This window comes from Sus scrofa, chromosome 3 (genome assembly GCF_000003025.6).
Source record: "Sus scrofa isolate TJ Tabasco breed Duroc chromosome 3, Sscrofa11.1, whole genome shotgun sequence".
Classification (NCBI taxonomy): domain Eukaryota; kingdom Metazoa; phylum Chordata; class Mammalia; order Artiodactyla; family Suidae; genus Sus; species Sus scrofa.
The window spans coordinates 68,817,299-68,833,892 of record NC_010445.4 but is presented as its reverse complement, the minus strand read 5'-3'; the positions used below and the strand labels follow the sequence as shown (position 1 = coordinate 68,833,892).

General features: G+C 43.4%; 2 protein-coding genes across 2 annotated transcripts in view; one reads left to right on the top strand and one right to left on the bottom strand.

Moving 5' to 3' along the window:
- MTHFD2 (methylenetetrahydrofolate dehydrogenase (NADP+ dependent) 2, methenyltetrahydrofolate cyclohydrolase) lies at positions 252-14,722 on the top strand. Its single transcript, XM_021087362.1, has 8 exons — positions 252-409; positions 5,210-5,394; positions 7,616-7,738; positions 8,280-8,432; positions 8,863-8,970; positions 10,391-10,483; positions 11,083-11,208; positions 11,995-14,722. Exons 1-8 carry the CDS (start codon positions 309-311, stop codon positions 12,156-12,158), a joined length of 1,053 nt encoding a protein of 350 aa, XP_020943021.1. The 5' UTR covers positions 252-308; the 3' UTR covers positions 12,159-14,722.
- SLC4A5 (solute carrier family 4 member 5) overlaps positions 14,600-16,594 on the bottom strand; it is an 85,915-nt gene continuing 83,920 nt past the window's right edge. Inside the window, 1 exon segment of the mRNA NM_001315666.1 lies at positions 14,600-16,574. The gene's annotated coding sequence lies outside the window, so the exon portion shown is untranslated.

Below are 16,594 nucleotides of genomic sequence, written 5' to 3'. Positions count from 1 at the left end.
CAGACTTCGGTGACAACAGCTGCCTTTGGCAGGGTCTTGCTTTCCTCAGCCAGTCTGGGCAAGCTATCCATCCAGCCTTCGAGCCTTCCAGTGCTAGCTCCTAGCTTTTTGCTCCAATCACAAGCATGGCTTTACAGGGCTTCAATGTGTTTAAGGAAGACGGCCATTGGCTCCTTCAGCTCCAGAGGCCCAACAGATTGCCAGTGGAGGGCGGCAGGGGACCAATGGGTGCCGGCGGGAGGTGGGGTCTGTCACGCGGGTCGGGTATAACCAAGCGGCTTGCGCGCGCTTTGCTTCTAGCGCTGGCCATGGCTGCAGCGTCTACGCTGGTTGTTTTGGCCACCCGGCTGCTCCGGCCCGCGCAGAGCTGCAGTTTCCGCCATCGCCCCTTCCACCTCTCGGCAGTTCGGTAAGAGGGTCGGGGAGCTGGGTCTGCGCGCTGAGAAGGGAACCGAGCACGGGGCCCACCCAGGGATGTCCTTCCCGAGCATCTCCGTCCCGGGCGCTGGTAGCCACCGGGAGGGCTGTGGCGGGGCGACGTGGCAGCCGAACGTGGTCGCAGCCCATCACCCGGGCGCTCGCTCTGCGGGGCGGGCTGGAACCTGGAGGCCGCCTTTGGGAGGGCGGCTCAGTCTCAAAGCCGGCTGGACGGGGCCCACCGTGCGGAGCAAAGCGCCGGTGGGCTCTGGGGCGCCGCGCTTTACTTTGGAGCATACAAAGGTCACTGACGAGAACTTGCCGGCTGCCCTTGGCCGGGATGTCAGGAGCTGTCTTGGGGAAAGTCAAGGAGACGCTTTGGTGAGCGCCGAGTAGAGTTGTGAGTGAGCAGCCTTCAGCGAGCCGTCCCTTCCCGGGACCCTAGCGGCGGAGGGGGTTAGAGCAGTCTGATGAAATTCCTGAGTTTTCCACTACCAGCACTTCCCCCCCTCTTCCCTAACGTAGGTGTGGTTCGCGCTGTGCTTCCAGCTGCCCCTAAACCTCTCAAGAGAATAAATGTGCTGTGGTCACCAGGGCTTTGACTGCAGCCCACCCCGAGTTGGTCAGTGCCAGGCCGAGTAAACTGAAGTGATTAACACCCGGAAGGAGAAGAGGGAAAGCCCTATTTGCGCTTTCTTTTTCTTCTTCTTCTTCTTCTTTTTTTTTTTTTTTTCCTATTTGCGTTTTCTTAGGGAGGTAATAAATGTTTCCTGATCTTTCTGGACTTGAAAGTCCCACTCTAAACCTAGATTAGGGGTTTTTTTTGGGGGGGGAGGGGGCTCCGTGGTGGTGGAGAGGGAGCTCTGGTTTCTTTCCCTAAATCTGCGCACCCTCTTTCTGAGCCTTCGCACTGCAGAGACCTAAGCCTTTAACAGCAGCCCCCTTTATCCAGGCACTGTGCTAGGCTGTGAGCATTTAGCGATGGTAGAAACAGTTCTTTCCCTAGTAGAACTTCGTACCTGTCAAGGGGTGCAACACGTGTGTAATTTCCAGCCAGTGTAAAAATGCTGTTAGAGACATTTCCAGGGTACTGTTGGAGCCCAAAATGGGGCGTTCTTGAGAGAAGACTTCAGACTGGCCCCTTCAGAGGGGACAAAGATTTCCTTAGTCTGACCCTGACCTGCCTTTCCAGCTCTGCCTTTCCAGCTCTGCCTTTTTTGTTGCTGTCTTTTATTACCAGCTGTTCTCCTCCCTTCCTGAGTTCTGGCCACGTGTGCTTGTGGCTTCCATGATTGTGAAGAGATCCTCAACCTCATGGTTCCTAGTCAGATTCGTTTCTGCTGCAGGACAGCGGGAACTCCTGAACTGGAGGATTTTTTTATAAATCTCTTCACAATCACGGATGAAAAAAATCCTCCAGTTCAGGAGTTCCCACTGTGGCACAGCAGAAACGAATCCGACTAGGAACCATGAGGTTGAGGGTTTGATCCCTGGCCTCGCTTGGTGGGTTAAGGGTCTGGTGTGTAGGTCTTAGACGTGGCTGGGATCCTGTGTGGCTGTGGCTATTGTGTATGCCGGCAGCTGTAGCTCCCATTTGACCCCTAGCCTGGGAACCTCCATATGCCTCGGGTGGGGCCCTAAAAAGAAAAAGAAAAAAATCCTCCAGTTTATTACTTAGAGAACTGGACCAGTTTGCTCACACTCTCCAGCAACAAATGATGTTGTTTCACTTCCTTTTCAGAATAAACAGGTAGGCTTCCTCAGCTTTGAAGGCAATAAGTACATTTGGATTCAGGGTGCCAATGTATTGCTTTGATTACTGCTGCCTGGTAAATTTAAAACAGCATCTTTTACAAAATATGGGCCTGCATGTTTTCCCTTTTTAGGGACCTTAGTGTGAGAGTTTTTATGGTTAGAGAGATAGTACTGCAGTCTAGGAGACAGTGGGGTATAGGAAAAAAATGGATTTTGGAGGCAGAAATTCATGTTTGAATTTTGTTTTTATTGTCCTCAGGTTCTCCTTTCTGTATAACAGGCTTATTGTAATAGCTCTGAGGTAACCAAGAGTAATGTATGTAAAACTCTTAGCAAAATACCTAGTGTTTAATGGATGTTCGTTCCATCCCTCTTTGTGCCTTTGTTCACTCATTACTGGTTCCATTAATTAGTAACAGAACTATTTCCAAAATAACTTGATCGTGAATTGTAAAATGTACCTGATATTAATTTTTCATGGAAAATTATAGTACTGTAAACTTTTGAATTAGGAAGAAAGTGTGGATATTACTGACGTGGGTTTTCCAGTTTTGACTTTTATTTGGACAGTCCTCTTCTTTCTAGTTGATTGATTCATAATTTTAACAGAAAAATTTCTAAGCATGTCTGTGAGGGAGTTCCCCTTGTGGCTCAGCAGAAATGAACCCGGCTAGTATCCATGGGATGCACGAGTACGCAGGTTTGATCCCTGGCCTCACTCACTGTGTTAAAGGATCAGAGTTGCCTACAGCTGCTGTGTAGGTCACAGATGCGGCTCAGATCCAGCATGGCTGCAGCTGTGATATAGGCCGTTAACTGTAGCTCTGGTTCGACCCCTAGCCTGGGAACTTCCGTACGCCTGCTGAAAGTATGGCCCTAAAAAGCAAACAAAAAACAAATCCCAAAAAACCCACATCTGTGAAAGCACTCCTAAATAAGTGTTAGCTAATATGATTAATAAATTTCGGATTCCTTGTAGGACTGATCTCAGTCTCCATTTCCATTTATTTTGGGGTAGCAGTAACTTTATCTGCTCTTTGGCAAAAAAAAGAAAAAGAAAAAGAATAAAAAGAATGTTGGGAAATTTACTGACGAGTCCCTCCTCCCTCCTCCCTCAGGACTGTGTTTTGCATTATGCAGAGTTGTAGTTTGGAGAGGATGGCTGAAACAGTTACACTATGAAAGATACTCATTGCATTGTGGCTTTGTTTTGGTTCTTGTTATTCTTTGACTTTTTTCTTTTTAAGCAAATTGGCATAACATCCAGAACTTGCCTTTAGAACTTGGAACACTGGATTCACCCAGCGTTCTTAACTTTTATATCATGCTTAGTCCAAATGTACTGTTGCCATTTTCTCTAAGTTTACTGCTTTCAGAAGGAACTTTTTAAGGAAGTGCAGTCTCAGTTCTTCTCACCGAGTGTTTTTATATAGATATCCTTATGAGTGTGTAAATAAATGTCTCTTGTATAGTAAGTGTGTGTGTGTTTGTAAATGTAATCAAAGAAGCAAGCCAGAAGTTAATTTTTAGTGAATATATGTGTGCCTGGCACTTTATGTTATTTCATTCAATATAAATGACTGCCCAAAATCCTTTTATTCTTTCACTCTATTCTGTTCCAATGTTGGGACTCTATTTCTGGCCCGAGACAGGTACTCCTGGTATCACTATAGATCAAGAACACACCAGGAGAGTTCCTGTTGTGACTCGGCAGGTTAAAGAATCCAGCTAATATCCATGAAGATGTGGGTTTAATCCCTGGCCTCACTCCATGGGTTAAGGATCTGGCATTGCCGCAAGCTGCAGCGTAGGTCACAGATGCAGCTCGGGTCCCCGAGTTGTCGGGGTTGTGACGTAGGCTGGCAGCTGCAGCTCCAATTCGACTCCCAGCCCAGGAACTTCCATATGTCTCAGATTGGGCCCTAAAAAGAAAAACAAACAAACAAAAAACAAACCCAAAATAATATTGTGTCAACCATACATCTGAAATGGATTTGTAAATATTAACATGTTTTCAATTCCTTAATATTCCACGAATATGTATGAAATGCTCTTAGATATTTTGTGCTGTGCTAGTATTATCACAGAGAATCTGGGGAAAAGCATTTGGTTTGGTATAAAACTGCAGTATCTTCTTAATATGTCAAAAGATGCAAATACAAATTAATATAAATTTGCTGCATTATGTCTAAAACATTGAGATTTGGTTTAAAGTAGATTTTTAATCACAATGCAAATGAAAAGCAGTCTTTGAAGGCTTAATGACAATTAAAGCTTTAAAATTCCATTTTAATTAACAGTGGCCTTAAGAATTAATTATATCTGATCATGTAAGATATCCTTGATATTATCCCTGAGGATTAAATATGTGCTCTAAGGGGAAATATATTGTTTCTACGTTTGAAACAGCTGTATTCATCATTGGTCTTGGAGTTGGAACATTCCTTATGAATGTTGTTTTCAGTGGGGCCTTTTTAGGGCCAAACCTGAGGCATGTGGAAGTTCCCAGGCTAGGGGTCCAATCAGAGCTGCGGCTTCCAGCCTACGTCACAGCCATAGCAACTGTGGATACTTAACCCACTGAGCAAGCCCAGGGATTGAACCTGCATCCTCATGGATGCTAGTCAGATTCATTTCAGTTGAGCTACAACTGGAACTGTGTTGGAAATGTGTTTAATAACACATTTTTGGGGGGTTCCTGTCGTGGCTCAGTAGTTAACGAATCCGACCAGGAACCATGAAATGGTGGGTTCAATCCCTGGCCTTGCTCAGTGGGTTAAGGATCCGGCATTGCTGTGAGCTGTGGTGTAGGTTGCAGACATGGCTTGGATTTGCCTTACTGTGGCTGTGACGTTGGCCAATGGATATAGCTCCAATTCGACCCCTAGTCTGGGAACCTCCATATGCTGTGGGTGTGGCCCTAGAAAAGACAAAACAAAAACAAAAAAACAAACAAAAAACAAACAAAAAAACCAGCAACAACATTTTTGTAGTCTGATCTTTCCCAAAATTCTTGTGTCTCTGTTGCATTCTGCAGAAGTGAAGCTGTTGTCATTTCTGGAAAGAAGCTTGCTGAGCAGATCAAGCAGGAAGTGCGGCAGGAGGTGGAGGAGTGGGTGGCATCAGGCAACAAGCGACCACACCTGAGTGTGGTCCTGGTTGGTGAGAACCCTGCAAGTCACTCTTATGTCCTCAACAAAACCAGAACAGCTGCCGATGTGGGTATGTGTCACTCTCAGACCCCGCCAGCTTTTAAATCGAGATTTATCCAAGGCAAACCCTATTGTAGTTCATTATTCCTTTTTCTATTTTTTTATTATTTAAATTTAAAAAAATTTTATTGGCATATACTTGCTTTACAATGTGTTAGTTTCAGGTACACAGCAAAGTGAAAAATGTCTCTCTATTCTTTTTCAGGTTATTTTCCCATACAGATTATTACAGAATTTTTATTTTAAAAATTTTTGTATTTTTCATTTTTTTTAGGGCCACACTTGCAGCATATGGAGGTTCCCAGGCTAGGGGTCAAATTGGAGCCACAGCTGCTGGCCTATGCCAGAGCCATAGCACCACAGGATCCAAGTTGCATATGTAATCTATGCCACAGCTTGTGGCAACACTGGATCCTTAACTCACTGAGCAAGGCCAGGGATTGAACCTGCATCCTCATGGATACCGTCTCAGGTTCTTACCCACTGAGCCGCAATGGGAACTCCCAGATTATTGAGTAGAGTTCCCTGTGCAATACAATAGGTCCTTGTTAGTTATCTATTTTATATTATTCTTTTTCTGATTTGAAAACCCAAGCAGAAGAAGTTAATGTGATTGAGCTGTGTCTAATATTTGTCATAAAGATTCAGGCTGTATTTGGGGGAGGCTTAGAGACTAGGACAGAAGGAATATGGTTGGTATTTTTGGTGTCTTCTGGGATGTAAGCTAAATTCTGCCCTAGTCTTAACCTTCGATAGGTGACCTTGAATACAAGTGTACATCTGCTTTCCTTGAGCAGTAATGAATCCCTGAAAGAGGTGTTTGAGCACTTGGTGGAGGAGACCTTGGTGATGTGGCCTAGAACACAGTCATGGATTTGAAGGAAATGACTCTGACTTCTTTGAAATAGCCTTCAATTTCCCCACCAGTTCATTCCAAAGCAATTCAGTCATGCATTTCGAAGTAGTTGGAGGTTTGGATGCAGAGGGTGCAGGTCTGAGTGACAGGAGGTCTGTGTTCTTGGCTTTACTATATTGCAGACTGGATGACCGTAGACCAGAGGAGGGTAGGCTCAACTGATGCCTGCCACTTATATGTGAGTCACTGGTCTTAGCACTGTGCCCTGCTCTTCTAAGGGGTGTGAAACCACTGGCATATCTGGGTAGTATTAGTGGACTGTGAGCCCTTGGTGTATTCTGTTCTTTATCATTGAGGGTTGAGGCCTCCTGCCCTTTTCACTGAAAAACCTTTAGAACCTCTAGAAAATAGTAAACCATTAAGACACTGGATGGGAGGTAGCATGGCACAGTGGGAACAACATGGATTTTGGAACTGGAAAGATTGGCTTTGTCACTAGCCAGCTTGTGGTTCAGTTTTGCTGAGCCTTGTCTAGAAAAGGAGGTTGATGAGGATCATCTAGAATAATGTATAAAAAGTATCAAACTAGGATTCTTTAATGTCTGTATTAGAGAAGTTAGTTAAGATTCTTTGTGAGCCTGCTCAAGCTTTTTAGCTACCAGGGTGGGTATGATGACAAAAAAAAACCTAGCCGGTAGTGTGGCAGGCAGCATAGCATTGCCTCAATAAATGTCTCTTTTTTTTTTTTTTTTTTTTTCCTTTTTTTCTTTTTAGGGCTGCACCTGGGGCATATGGAAGTTTCCATACTAGGGGTCAAATTGGAGCTGCAGCTGCTGGCCTACACCATAGCTATAGCAACTCAGGATCCAGGCTGTATCTGTGACCTACACCACAGCTTGTAGCAATGCTGGATACTTAACCCACTGAGCAAGGCCAGTGATAGAACCTGTATCCTAGTTGGGTTCTTAACCCACTGAGCCACAATGGGAATTCCTGCCTCTGGGCTTTTTTTTTTTTTTAATTTTTTAAATGATTTTTATTTTTTCTATCAAAGCTGGTTTACATGGCTTTCTTTTTTTTTTGTCTTTTTGGCTTTTCTAGGGCCGCTTCTGCAGCATATGGAGGTTCCCAGGCTAGGCGTCTGTCTCATCAGAGCTGTAGCCGCCGGCCTACACCATAGCCACAGCAACGCAGGATCCAAGCTTCATCTGCAACCTACACCACAGCTCGCGGCAACGCCGGATCCTTAACCCACTGAGCAAGGCCAGGGATCAAACCCGCAACCTCATGGTTCCTAGTCGGATTCGTTAACCATTGAGCCACAATGGGAACTCCTACATGGGTTTCTTTTTTAAACTTTGAAATTTTCTTGTAGGAATCAGCAGTGAGACAATTATGAAACCAGCTTCAATTTCAGAGGAAGAACTGTTGAGTTTAATCAGTAAACTAAACAATGATGATAATGTAGACGGCCTCCTTGTTCAGCTGCCTCTTCCAGGTGAGTTTTGGACACCACCATTTAAAATGATCTCTGAGGAGTGCAGAGGCCTGTTTCCTTTATACAACTGGCCCCTCGGGTGGATTTGACTCAAAGGGGAGTTAAACTCAAGAGTAGATATGTCATCAGATATGGGGCAGATTTTTTTTTTTAATTTTTAATTCATTAATTTATTGTTTTGGCTGCACCCACAGTATGTGGAAGTTCCTGGACCAGGGATCAAACTTGTGCCACGGCATCGACCCAAGCTGCTACAGGGACAACGCCAGATGCTTAACCCGCTGCACCGCAAGGGAACTCTGGTATTGAGATCTTGATGCAAAGGACAGGGAAGGGAAGCTGTGGTACAAGAGGACCCTGGCTTTGATCTCAGCATTTGACTTTGCTAGGTGTGTGTTCCTTGTGCACAGATGAAGAGAGACGTCACGGGGGCACGTTGGAGAAGGAGAATGGGTTTTTGCAGCAAACCAGATAAGCCGGAGTCAAGCAGTGCTAACTGTGTGGCAGTGACTTAAAACCACCACTTGGATTTCTTTTTCAGAGCACATTGATGAGAGAAGGATCTGCAATGCTGTTTCTCCAGACAAGGATGTCGATGGCTTTCATGTAATTAACGTCGGGCGAATGTGCTTGGACCAGAATTCCATGTTACCGGCTACTCCATGGGGTGTGTGGGAAATAATTAAGCGAACTGGTAGGTATATCCCATAACTGGATGTCTGTCTCAGTACCACAAAAGCACTACTTACAAATGGTAAAAACCCACAGAGTAGCAAAGAGTGGAAACTCCCACCCTATGTCTTCTCATCCTTCTCCCTAGAGCCTAGCTCTCTCTTAGCAATGCCTACAACTGTTTCTCCTGTTTAATCCAGAAACCTCTGAGGGAACCTTAAGCTTAATAGCACATTCATGTAGCATTTTCTAGCTTGACAGAACATGTCCTTTGAGCCTCCATCATGTGTAGCAAGTGATAGTCCGGGTGACTGCTAAGGCAATAAGCGTAGTGACTTCCTTCATTATCACAATTAGAGTCACATCCTAGGCCATCAGCCTTCCTTTTCCTCAGGTGCTCTTTCTAAGATAATCTGGCACAATCCTAAATGCAAATTGTATATTTTTTGCAGGCATTCCAACCCTAGGGAAGAATGTGGTTGTGGCTGGAAGATCAAAAAACGTTGGCATGCCCATTGCAATGTTATTGCACACAGATGGGGCGCATGAGCGACCCGGAGGTAAGGAAATTGCTGTCACATGAGTGTCCCCTTCTCTCTTATGGGAGAACCTCCAGAGGCTGCCCTGTGGCTATTTGGAAGTGTTAACTTCGTTAAGCTTCATGTTTGTTGTAATTTTGTTAACAGATAATTGGGGAGTAATCTTTGTAGGAGAAGCTGGGCTCGGTATCACCTGGAGTTTATTTATATTCATTTAGGATGGACTAGTTCAGAAATAGATCTGCCTGAGAAATAAATTTGTGTTTTGAAGTATCAGCATGGTTGTAGGCAATTAGAAAGTTCAGTTACGGCTTTGAGAGTTGGAGCTAAGAACAAGTTCTTATTCCAAGTTTGTATCCTGGTCTGTGCCATTTGGTAGAAAAAAATCTTAGACCATTTTAAAGCATTTTTAAAATTTTTATTTTATTTTATTTTTTGGCTTTTTTTTTTTTTTTTTTTGTCTTTTCAGGGCTGCACCCATGGTATATGGAGGTTCCCAGGCTAGGGGTCGAATCGGAGCTGTAGCTGCCAGCCTGCGCCACAGCCACAGCAACTTGGGATCCAGCCGTGTCTGCAACCTACACCACAGTTTCCAGCAATGCTGGATCCTTAACCCACTGAGCGAGGCTAGGGATTGAACCTGCCACCTTGTGGTTCCTAGTTGGATTCGTTTCCACTGCTCCACGATGGGAACTCTGATTTTAAAGAATTGAATTGATATGGCTTATGTGTCATTATGTCAGGTTCCATTAATTTAAGAAAAAGCCTCAAAATAGAGTTGTCATGTGTGGTTATGATATGACCATAATGATTATATCAGAAATAATGGTGAAACTAAATATTTCCAGCTATCTTTCAGCATGCTTTTAAGAGAAGTCCTTGGTTCTCTTCAGGGCTCAGTGGTAGTGGACCTGACTAGTGTCCATGAGGATGTGGGTTCAGTCCCTCACCCCACTCAGCAGGTTAAGGATCCATTGTTGCTGTGAGCTGTGATGTAGACCTCAGACCAGCTTGGATCTGGCGTCACTATGGCTGTGATGTAGGCCAGCAGCTGCAGCTCTGATTCCACCCTTGGCCTAGGAACTTCCATATGTCACGGGTGTGGCCCTAAAAAAGCCAAAAAAATAAAAAAAGAGATGTCCTTGAGTAATTCTAGTGACATTTTGTTTAGAAAGACTATCAAAGGATAAGGAATATATCTAATGATATATCTATGGCTCCTAAGGGTAGAGCTTGGTAAAGTTACAAGAAATTGAGGTGGGTTTTTTGGTTTGTTTTTTGTTTTTGTAAATATCATGTGGCAGCCTAGAAAACATGGCCCAGGAATTAAGTCAATTATTTTTTCAGAGATGTTGAATTTCTACCATGCTTTGCCTCGTTGAGATCTAATCTGATCCCAGCTTTGATTCAGAAACCAAGACATCTATCTCTTAACTCATAGGTGATGCCACTGTCACAATATCTCACCGATACACTCCCAGGGAGCAGCTGAAGAAACACACCGCTCTTGCAGATATTGTGATCTCTGCTGCAGGTAAGCGCCTCAGGGAGGGGGTGGAGGCACCACCTCAGAGGATGGAGATGGACCCTTCACTTTCAAATTCACTTGCTGCACTGCTGGTCTATTCATTATTCCCCTAGGATTGATAATGTGAACTGCTTACAAAGATGAGGAGAGAATTACAGTTGGAATACTGGTTTCTGGCATTCCATTATGGACTTGAGGGATCAATGCTACTTCCACAGCCTCAAAATATTTCTGTTTACTATATGAAGTTTAAATGTTTTTTTGTTTTGTTTTGTTTTTCTTTTTATGGCCACACCCATGGCATATGGAGGTTCCCTGGCTAGGGGTCGAATCAGAGCTGTAGCCACCGGCCTACACCACAGCCACAGCAACGCAGGATCCGAGCTGAGTCTGTGACCTATAATACAGCTCACGGCAACGCTGGATCCTTAACCCACTGAGTGAGGTCAGGGATGAAACCTGTGTCTCATGGATACTAGTTGGGTTCTTAACCCACTGAGCCAAATGAGCTTGTAAAACATTTCTTCAAATTGGAATTAGATAAGAATCTGATAGGTGGAAACTTCTTTTCAGTGCTAAATTGGTCATTCTACCTTTGTTTCCAGGCATTCCAAATCTGATTACAGAAGATATGATCAAGGAAGGAGCAGCTGTCATTGATGTAGGAATAAATAGAATTCAAGATCCCATAACTGCTAAACCCAAGTTGGTTGGAGATGTGGATTTTGAAGGTAAACATTTTTTTCTGTTTGTTTTTTGCTTTTTAAGGCCGAACCTGTGGCATATGAAAATTCCCAGGCTAAGGGTTGAATCAAAGATGCAGCTGCCAGCCTATGCCACAGCCACAGCTACATGGGATCTGAGCCGTGTCTGCGACCTACACCACAGCTCACGGCAATGCCAGATCCCCGACCCATGAGTGAGGCCAGGGATTGAACCCACATCCTCATAGATACTGGTCAGATTCATTTCCACTACTCCAAAACAAGGACTCTCCAAATTATAGATTATTTAGATATATAAGTATTTATTGAACAACTCTGCTTATTATATGTATGTTTTTGTTTTGATTTTTGTTTTTTTTTTTTTTTTTGCATTTTAGGGCCACACCCATGGCATATGGAAGTTCCCAGGCTATGGGTCGAATCGGAGCTACAGCTGCTGGCCTATGCCACAGCCCCAGCAATGCCAGATCCGAGCCTGTGACCTACACCACAGCTCATGGCAACGCTGGATCCCCAGCCAACTGATCAAACCCACATCCTCATGGATACTAGTCTGGTTCCTTTCTCCTGAGCCATCACAGGAATGCCTATGCGTGTTATTTTGTTAGTAGGTTCAAAAGCCTTTACCACTGAGTAATGCAGATGTGATTTTTTAATGAGTTTGAGGCTTAGGAAGGGGCTTATGTGTATGTATTATTGCTTTTTCTTTGTGTGTTTCTTCCATGGTATGTTAAAATACATACAGTTCCTTTGCCAGAATGAAAGCCGTCTGCCTGTCTTGTTTCTATGTAGGCGTCAAGAAGAAAGCCAGTTACATTACTCCAGTCCCTGGGGGTGTTGGTCCCATGACAGTGGCAATGCTAATGAAGAACACCATTATTGCTGCCAAAAAAGTGCTGAAGCTTCACGAGCGGGAAGCACTGAAGTCTAAGGAGCTTGGGGTAGCAAGTAATTAACTCTGATGTCGTCTGTGTCAGGAACAGCACACCAAGCCAGTTCAAGAGGAAAACCAGGCCAATAGCAATGCGATAGATTTTATTTATTCTATTTAAGTGGCTGAAAACAATGCTTTGTTATTTCTTGAAAGCTTCAATGGGTGAGTGTTTGCACACATCGCTCTGCAGTAACCCACCAGGGAGCCCGCCACTGTGGTGCTAGGTCATGTGCTCTAGCTGAGAAGCCAGTAGCCTTGTGATTAACAGTGGCCACCTGGTCACTTTGAGAATGGCTGCTTAACTTTGTTAAGCCACTTCAGTTAAAAGTTGTCTTTTCTGGGAAGGCAGCTGTGCTCACCACTCTGCCGCCAATGCTGCACGACTTTGTCTTTTTCTAGGATTGCATTTCCCAAGTGCTATTCCAACAATCAGTTGATACTCACTTTAGGTTCCAAACCTTTTGAGTTCAACTGGTCAAACCAAAGGAAAAATGTTGCTAGAAAAAAATTAGGGGAAAGGTAAAAAGAAAGAAAGGTGGTAATTGAATAGAAAGTAATTTAATTTATATACATATTGATAACCAGAAGAATAGCTATATATTAATGCCTCCTAAGTTGTCATTTTGTGCTTAGTCATTGGGGAAATGTTTGGGGTTTGTTCCATTTGTGATTAGCTCTTTTATGTACGTTACAATTCCTGAGGTCTCCCCATTTTAGTTTTCTAGAATTGAAAGGCTTATTTTATAAATTACTCATATGTATTGTCATATTTGGCTTTTCATATGTCCTTAAACTTCATTGTGAAATTTTTGTACTGTTGGAGGTGTCTGTATGGTTTCTTTGGTATGTCTGGAAACCTATTTTTGGAAAACAAAACTTGGTCTTGATAATCATTAGGGCAGCTATGTATAAGTATGCAACTTACTTTTCCACCAAAGAACTGTCAACAGCTGCCTGCTTTTCTCTGATTTCCCCAGTTGGTTTTTGAGAGCTTGAGTTGATACTGAATTTAATCAGACTTGATTAAAGGGCTTTTTTGTTTCATTAAAAAACAACAACACTTCTGATTGGCATGGAATGAGTTTCTGAAATACTGTATCTTCCTGTTGCTATCTTTTTGTGACCTAATTTTTCTCATTGGATGTAATCTAAATATTCCTATAGTTGATAGCACCCAATGCTATGCTGTAAACAAATTGGTTTAAACAGGTATGGATAACCAACCTAGTCCTTTTTTGGGGGGGGCGGGCACACTTGGGGCATTTGGAAGTTGCCATACTAGGGGATGAATCGGAGCTGCAGCTGCTGGCCTCTGCAACAACCACACAGCCACAGCAATGTGGGATCCAAGCCGTGAAGCCATGTCTTCGACCTACACCACAGCTCATGGCAGTGTGGGATCCTTAACCCACTGAGTGAGTCTGGGGATTGAACCTGCATCCTTATGGATACTAGTTGGGTTTTCAACCCTTTGAAGCCACAACAGGAACTCCCAGCCTAGTCCTTTTAACCTTACATTCCAACAGCTTGTGCCAAGCTGGGAGCTTAATCTGTAAGATTCATTTAAGTGGTTAGTCTTTTTTTCTTTTTTGACTATGGCTCTGGTGCATGGAAGTTCCCAGGCTAGGAATGAACCTGTACCACAGTAGTGACCTGAGCTGCTGCAGTGACAATGCTGGATTCTTAACCTGCTTCAACTCCTTAGGTGGTTAGTCTTTTTCTGAATATTTTCTTTTTTTTGTTTGAATATTTTCTAAACTATGTGTTCAATTTTTTTTTTTTTCATTTTTTTCAGGGCCTCACCTGCAGCATATGGAGGTTCCCAGGCTAGGGATTGAATTGGAACTGTAGCTGCTGGCCTACACCAGAGCCTCAGCAATGCCAGATCTGAGCCTCGTCTGTGACCTACACCACAGCTCACGGCAATGCTGGATCCTTAACCCACTGAGCGAGGCCAGGGATCAAACCTGTATCCTCATGGATGCTCGTCGTTTCTGCTGAGCCTCAATGAGAACTCCACCATGTGTTCAATTTTCATGGTTCAAGTTATACAGAACTTCTTGATGTGCTTTGCCAAGTCTCCCCCCACCCCCATTTATTTATATATATATATATATAATTTTTTTCTGTGTGTGTGTGTTTAAAGCATTAGCTTGATGGCACAGATTGGAAGGTATTTGCCATGACACATTTGAGGTTAGGATAGGTCCCGTGTATTCTGCTTGTAGGCTGACTATTTGGCTTTCACCCAGGCAGCTTGAGGCAGAGAAAGGCAGGAACACAGGGGAGAGCTGACCTCCCTCCTCCCCCCTTGTTCCTCTGCCATCAGCTGCCTTTATCCTTTTGATAGTTTTCTGGAGATGAAGGAAGATGATAGTTTGCTAGAGATGTTTTTGTGAGGTATAGCTCCTGTTCTTAAGCCATGGGTGCTGACTCACCTAAATCATTCAACGTGGAGCAAGATGAGCAGACAGGACTAAGTTTTATTGAATTGTAGTTACAAGTGGGAAAAAAGTACCGACCTGCATGGAGAAGTAATGTCAACCTGTTAAAAGCCATTGAAATTAAAATGTTTGCGTGTGTGTATATGTGTGTGTGTGTGTATTATATACAAAATACAAATAACATATAAGGTGAAAATTACAGTGATCAATTTACAACAAAAAATCTAGCATTTTAGTTTTCCAGCTTGTTTGATAAATCAAGCACATGTACTCCTGAATCCATAACATTTCTACAGTTTGGACAAAGTGCGATTGGAAATCAGCCAGGTTTTAACACTGAAATGTTAAGGGTAGATTGCCAGCTCTCCCAGGATTGGTGCAGATGAAGATAAAGAACTTAAGCTCAGGCAATGGTTCCAGGTTCATGAGCAGCTAGGTACCTCTGCTGCTCGCAGGAGAAGTGGTAGAGGTTTAGAGCTTTACCTCATGGCAGTATCCTTAGAAGGGAGTTGTGAGATTTAATTTAATAAGCACTGAGAGCTTTCTACGCACCAGGCATTGTCCAGGCTCTGGGGATTGTGGAGGCAATTAACTGTCCTCGGACTCAAGGTGTTTAATGGTCTAGTGTCCTTTGTCTTTACAAAATAGAAAGGAATAAAGAAAAAGCACCTGCATTTGTCATCGTGAGTTAAATGGGTACCTGTCACCAAAGTGATTCACTCAAGATTCACATCCATAGTTGTCTTGGAGAAGGTGAACGTCAGATGCATTGTGACCATCAGGCACACAGGAGGAGGTAAAGAAACATGGTTATCAGAGTTTGTTAAATACGGATTGAAGATAAAAAGACTGATCTTAAATTTCACAAGGAGAAGAATTTGCTTCGTTATTACCGGATTTTAAATCTACCCACTTGGTTTCCATTTATTCCTCAAAAGTACTAGGCTGAGTAGTATTACAGTTATAATCTTCCAGAGTTTTACGTGAGTCCCGTGTTACAGGCAATGTTCATGTGGATACATGTTTGACTTTGGGAATCAGGCCTTTGAAAACGTGTAGGAAGGACCTACCCAAATGCATAAAGAAATGTGATTTCAATATAAAGAATAGAAACCAGTGTTTTCAGTATAAAGAATCATTTTGTTGATTTGTGTGATGTGAGATTTCACGTTAGCAAGAACTATTTCGTTTTACACACATCCACCTAAACGTGTTGGTTCTTTCATTACCAGACTTTTGGAACTGGCTTTTGTGCTGGAGCAAGGCCCATAATGCACATGGTTCAAACTTTTCATACAACCCTTAGAAAACTGCATGGGATAGAGATGAGAGGATCGTTTTAACACTTCTTCATATATAAAATTGCAAAACAGATTTTCCAACCTTGGTCTATTGAAGTATGAGTATTTTAACAGGTCTTCGAAGACCATCTAGATACTTTAAACTCTAAGCTTTAAAAAAATCTTAACTGATGTTTGTTTTAAATGAAAATTGACTATCGCCTCTTTATCTTAGCTACAGTTTTAAGAGGCAAGCATTTTTTTCATTTCAAAAGAAATGTTATCATTCCTATGCTGGACTGCATTTTAAAATCAGGTGTAGCCTTTAGCTTTAGTCATTTTCATAACTCTAAAGGGAAGAGGAGGGCTTTGCAGTTAAGTAGTACTTTTCATCGACAGAGCTCCAGTTTTCTAGCAAACAGAATGACTCCCTCTGTTGGGCAACCAAGGAAGCAGGCTCAGAAGAGAGAAGGGTTTGGGCCCAGACCCTGCAGTAAGAACCAAAGCAGGCTGTCGCTCTGTACCCCATCTTGGGGGAGTCCGTCCTCCTAGAGGGTGGTCTCGCCGTCGGCTTCTCTTCCATATCTGTCCACACCTGTGAAGTCATAGTCCGGCTCCATCTCTATCTTCACCTGTGGCACCATGAAGCCTGGGCTCTGTGAGTAGTTGAAGGCAGGTGACGCTGGACAGGAGATTTTGAAGTGCAGGGTGATACTGACGAGAAAAAGGAGGGA